This window comes from Silene latifolia, chromosome X, assembly GCF_048544455.1.
Source record: "Silene latifolia isolate original U9 population chromosome X, ASM4854445v1, whole genome shotgun sequence".
In the NCBI taxonomy this organism is placed as follows: domain Eukaryota; kingdom Viridiplantae; phylum Streptophyta; class Magnoliopsida; order Caryophyllales; family Caryophyllaceae; genus Silene; species Silene latifolia.
The window spans coordinates 226,208,105-226,213,883 of record NC_133537.1 but is presented as its reverse complement, the minus strand read 5'-3'; the positions used below and the strand labels follow the sequence as shown (position 1 = coordinate 226,213,883).

The 5,779-nt window shown below is 36.2% G+C and overlaps 1 protein-coding gene across 1 annotated transcript; it reads left to right on the top strand.

Annotated features, from left to right (window-relative positions):
* Nucleotides 1–3,049: 3,049 nt before the first annotated feature.
* LOC141619465 (protein FAR1-RELATED SEQUENCE 1-like) lies at nt 3,050–5,567 on the top strand. The gene is made up of 3 exons (XM_074436483.1): nt 3,050–3,694; nt 5,017–5,021; nt 5,333–5,567. The coding sequence occupies exons 1-3, from the start codon at nt 3,050–3,052 to the stop codon at nt 5,565–5,567; spliced, it is 885 nt and encodes a 294-aa protein (XP_074292584.1).
* The last annotated feature ends 212 nt before the right edge of the window (nt 5,568–5,779 follow it).

Sequence of the window (5,779 nt, the reverse complement as noted above, 5' to 3'; positions counted from 1 at the left end):
AGGTCCACGGCACCCTACGTCCCCGTACCTGGCCGACCAAATAATCTCACTTGCAATGCCAATCCTCTTCCAAGATACCAACCAACCACAGAGAACCAACCGACAATATAATAATATGATTATAAGATGCTCAAGACAACAATTATAACAATATGCTCAAGATGATATAGTTATCATAAGACAATGCAACCAACAACTTATCTCATGCCGACAATACAACAATAATCAATTCAACAAATAAATTTAGAAAGCTTCTTCCACAAATCCACCACCTAATCAATCAATTAAATTATATATGATTATAAACTATTCTTATTAATGAATTTAAGATGTAAACTACCCAAAACAATCCCGAAAACCTGTCACAAACACACCCCCATAACACGGCTGACCCGACGGTGGTCAACCTGTCGGTCAACGGCTCCCCCCACGGTCACGGTCCAGTCAACGGGTGGTCAAAGGTGCGGGTCAAAGGTCAAACGTAAACAATTGATGTGAGGCGATAAAATAACTTACCATAATTAATTAGCGCGGGATGAAAACTCCGTCTTAAGGTTGTTTCACAAAATAGCTCTTCCTCACAAATTATATGTTGAGTTATTGATGTGTAATAAATATGATGATGAGGCATGAGTTATATATATATATATATATATATATATATATATATATATATATATATATATATATATATATATAGGCGGGATCTCGTGAGTTGGGGTCTTATGGTGAGTTGTGAGTTGGGGAAATCAAGGGATGAGATTAAAAGAAATCAAGGGCTGAGATTAAATGATAAATTAGAAAAAAAAGAAGGAAAAATCGAAAAATACAAAAGCAAATTTGAAACATGTAAAGAAACTTCATTCAAACGATATTCTCTCTCTCTCTCTACATCTCTCTACAAATCAGAAACAGAGAAACACAAAAAACAGAACGCCGGCTATCGAAATTTTATAAAAAACCTAATAAGATTACACAAATTCGTTGATTTTTAGCTGCAATCGAATTACAGGTAATGTAAATTCGTTGATTTTTAGTGTATTCAATCGTATTTTTGAAATTAATGTAAAATTCGTTGATTTTAATTGAATTGAATACTTGATTTTACTGTTTTCAGGTATAAAAGATGGACAACGATATAATAACAACTGTAGCGAAGAAATCAACTCGACAGTAAATATGGAAGCAGTATATCTTGTTATTGATTCTTATCTCTTTATCGCCGTTGTTTATAAATCAATTATTGATTTTTATGTGTTTCTCATTTATTATTCGATATTATTTATCTTTGTCGGCTTGTATTAGAGTAGAAAAAGAGAATCATTATTACGATATTAATGTACTATTATTGTAATAAAGTACAACAACATGATTATATTATTGTACTGTTATTGTGATATTATTGTAATATTATTGTGCTATTATTGTGCAGTAGCATGAAAATATATGGCTTGTAAAAGAGTAGCGTAAAAAATACAGTATTATCTGTATTATAATAAAGTAGAATCGAAATCTTATTATTCGATATTATTGTATTATTATTGTAAAAGTAGAGAAATATGATGATATTATTGTACTGTTATTCTGATATTATGGTACTATTGTTGTGATATTATTGTGCATTGGCATGAAAATATATGGCTGATAAGAGAGTAGCATAAGAAAAACACATTTAGTGTTATTGTGATGTTATTGATTGTCGTCTGTTTCCCAGCTGCTGTTATCATACTGTTATTGTAACATTACTGCAATGTTGATCTCTCCCCCATGCTACTGTTATTGTGATGTTATTGTCATTTTGTTGTCCACTGACTGTACTCATTATAATAATTTAATGTCCCAGATCTTTCTACTGTCTCTATTGTTGAAGACAATGCAGTCTTAGCTATTGGGGATTCTTCTAATAACAATATATTCACCAGCCCAACTTGTTCAGACGAAGAAAACGATGAGTTTGTTCCAACTCTTCATTACAGCAGTACACCTGGGGGTACTGAGCAGTGGGTAAGGACTGTTGAGAGTGATTTTATGCCTAAACGTGGCATGTTCTTTCTTACCTTGGAGGATGCAGTACAGTTCTACAACATATATGCATTCGCTTGCGGATTTGATGTGAGAAGGTACACAAATGCGAAATATAAGGGGGCGTCAACGTCAAATCACTGGGATCAGTAATGCATGGGGTATAGAGATATGAAAAGAAAAGCTGCGACTTGAAGCAACAAATCACGAAGTCTGGTAATTTGAGTACGAAGAGAGAACAAAGAACGACGAATTAGACAACCAAAGAAGCTCTGCTCGACAAGGTGTGGCTGCAAGGCGCACATGAGGTTGAGAACTTGTGAAAAAACAGACGACATACCATTTGGATATATTGTGGACGTCTTTGTAGGCGTTCACAATCACTCTCTTTACTCTGTCAAAATCGAGAGTTCCAAAAAGCTGTCAAGGGACGTCCATGATTACATTAAGAGGACCATTATTGATCATACTAAGCTAAACATAGGTCCAACATTGAGCTTCAGAATTCTCAAGGAATACTCAAATGGTTATCAGAATATCGGTGCCTCTTTGCTAGACTTCAAAAACTTCAAACGAAATATCAAGTGTTACATTGGGGATAAGGATGCTAATATGTTCATTGGGCATTTCAAAATCTTTGTTTGAAACAAAGAGGTTCTATTTTGCTTATGATCAGGATGAGAACAAATGCTTGACGAAGGTTATTTGGGCTGATAAGGAAGGGATAAACAACTACAAGTTATATGGAGACACGATCTTGTTTGACCCTACTTATGGGACAAACAAATATTTCATGGTGTTTACTCCGTTCACCGGAGTAGACCACAACAAGAAGACGGTAACTTTTGCAGCTGGGTTACTTGGATTTGAGAGTCAGGATTCATTTGAGTGGATATTTACAAAATTCCTCGAAGCAATGGGGCAGCAGCAACCTTAGTGTATAATAACAGACCAATGCCCTGGAATTAAAAAGGCATGCCCAAATGTTTTCAAGAATTCTGTGCACAAGTACTGCATGTGGCATATCATGCAAAAAGTGCCTGAGAAGGTGGGAAGGGCAATCTGCAATGACACGGAATTTATGACAGACATAAATGTCGTTGTTTTGGATGTCGACTTAGAACCAGAAGAATTTCAACAAAACTGGCAAACCGTTATTGAAGCACATGGTATGCAAAGCAACCGGTGGTTGAAGTATGTATTCGCAATCAGACAAAAGTGGATACCGGCTTACTTTCGCGATCTGCCTCTAAGTTGTTTGCTGCGGACAACCCAGAGATCCAAAAGTTCAAACAGCTATTTCAAACGGTTGGCAAGCCACTTTGGAACCCTTGTCGAGTTCTGGATGAGGTACAATTCTGTAATAGAACAGCAAAGGCATTCACAAAAGAGTATGGACACCGCCAACGAGCATAGTATGCTCGAGAAAGTAGGGCCGATGAAGGTAGAGATGCATGCCTCACTTGTCTACACACATCCTATCTTTGCAGACTTTCAGAACGAAGTCAAACATGCGATATGCAGCATGGGGGTCAGGGGTTTGACAACAGTAGGGACAGTGGAGTACCATGATGTTCGTGATGGATTGAAGCACAGAAACTTCCGAGTGGAATTTAACACCAAAACTAACGAGAGTAAATGTGCATGTAAGCTGTTTGAGAGGCATGGCATTGTCTGTCGGCATATACTGTGGGTGTGGAATCGAGCGGATACACGGGATACCCGAGCCTTATGTCCTTGCTCGATGGACAAAGAAATCCTACAGACCAATTGTCCAAGATGAAAATGAAAAGGTCATAGAAGACATTTGAAGCCGACATCAAGAAAGCGAGATGTCAAAGATTTGGTTCGAGATTTATGCAACTGTCGGGGTGATGGACGGTTATGCTACGGTTAAACAGATGAAGCAACTTGAGAAAACCACGACACGATTCAGGGGAGAACATCACAGGACCAATTGAACCGAAAACTAAAAACTAGGAAATCGAGGATCTTCTTGGCATCACAGCTTCAAATGATATTGACCTTCGACCGCCAAACAAGGCCAAAAATAAGGGCAGTGGCAAAATATTGAGGTCGTCGAAAGAAAAGGCCAAGAGCAAGCCAGAAAACGGGAAGCGAAGATGCAGAAGCGCAAGAAGTGGGTGAACCACAACAAGTAGAACTTGTAATCTTCCTTTTGCTTTGAAAGTCCCCTTCGATGACGATGAAGAAGAAGAATCGTAAAGCGAAGAGGTATGAATCGAACTATTACTCTCCTATTATTCTAATGTTATCCTCTTATTCTATTGTTATTCCCCTATTATTCGGGTGTTACTCGTTATTCTAACTGCTTTGTTGTGTTATTCTACTGCTATTCTACTATTAATGTGTTGTTATTTTTCCTCTAATTGTTACTTTACCTCAATGACAAATACTAAGCAAAAATTGCAGGAATATGAATCGGATGCATGAACTGAGAAAAACAAAAGAGACACAAAAGACAACGGCTACGATGAAGACCTCGCTTAAATGTCAAAGACTTTTACTATTTGTCATTGTTTGAATTACATTTTATCCTAAAATGTTACTTTTAGATAATAAAGTGAGACCTACATTATATGACAATTAATACTAGTTACTTTAATTTTTTTTTGTTAATATTATCTGACTGTTTTCCACTAACCACCCACAAAATAAAACTGCATTTACACACTATAATAATAGTTGAATAACAGATTAGTAATATTTATAAAAAGCAGTTCCACTTTTCAGTTTTTATTAAAAACAGTTACCTAAGCTAATCTAATATAATTACAGAAAAACTGTTTTTGTTCCCCAAGCCCCTATAAATACTGCTATTTCGAGTAAAAAACAAACACACACACTGAAAAAGTCCATTCCAAAAAAAAATTTATCTCCTCTGCAAAAAAAGGTAATTTCTTATCTTTCTATTCTTTATTTTTCTTTGATGTTTATTTTTCTTGTCTGTCTACACTATACTGGATACTGTAGAAAAGGTAATTCTCTTTCTTCTGCTTTGCTATGCTTTTAATTTGGTTGAAATATTTTAAACATCTTTTTATAATGCAAAAAGTTTCATACTTCCAATGCTGCAGAATGAGTGACGTAACTGACGATAACCGAAGGTCCCCAACAAGGGAGGAAATCAATGAAGCGAAACGGAAGATAGAGTCCCTTTCGAAGAGTTGATCGAGACAAGGACAAATGTAGAGGCATCAGAAAACCGTGAAGAGGCCTTAATAAGAGAGGTCGACAATGTTAGGGCACAGTTGAAGGTTGCTGAACTTCAAAATGAACGTATGCGTAGACAGTTGCAGAAAAAGAAAAATAGGAACTACACAGAAGCCGACATGGACAATCAATTCATTGCTGGTGTGAATGCTTTGAAGAAGTATTACACTGAAGTCTATCCTTCCATCTCTGCCGATTGGACACCAGTTCTGAAAGCCATGGAACTTATGGAAGGATACAAAAACCCTTTTCAGGATGAGTCGGTGGAAATTGAGAGCCTTTGTCAAGGACTGCGCGCAGGCGTCAGATAATAGAATAAAGATATAAAAATCTAACGATGATGGTCCAGGGCTGCTGCTTTAAAATATGTTTAAAATATTTATTGCTTTAAAAATAATGTCTTTAATATTTTAGAACTTTAATGTTTATTACGTAAGTACTATGTTTAAGTACTATTTACTACTATGTTTAAGTAATATTGGAATAACAGAAGTCTTTACCAGAATAATAGTGCAATAACAGC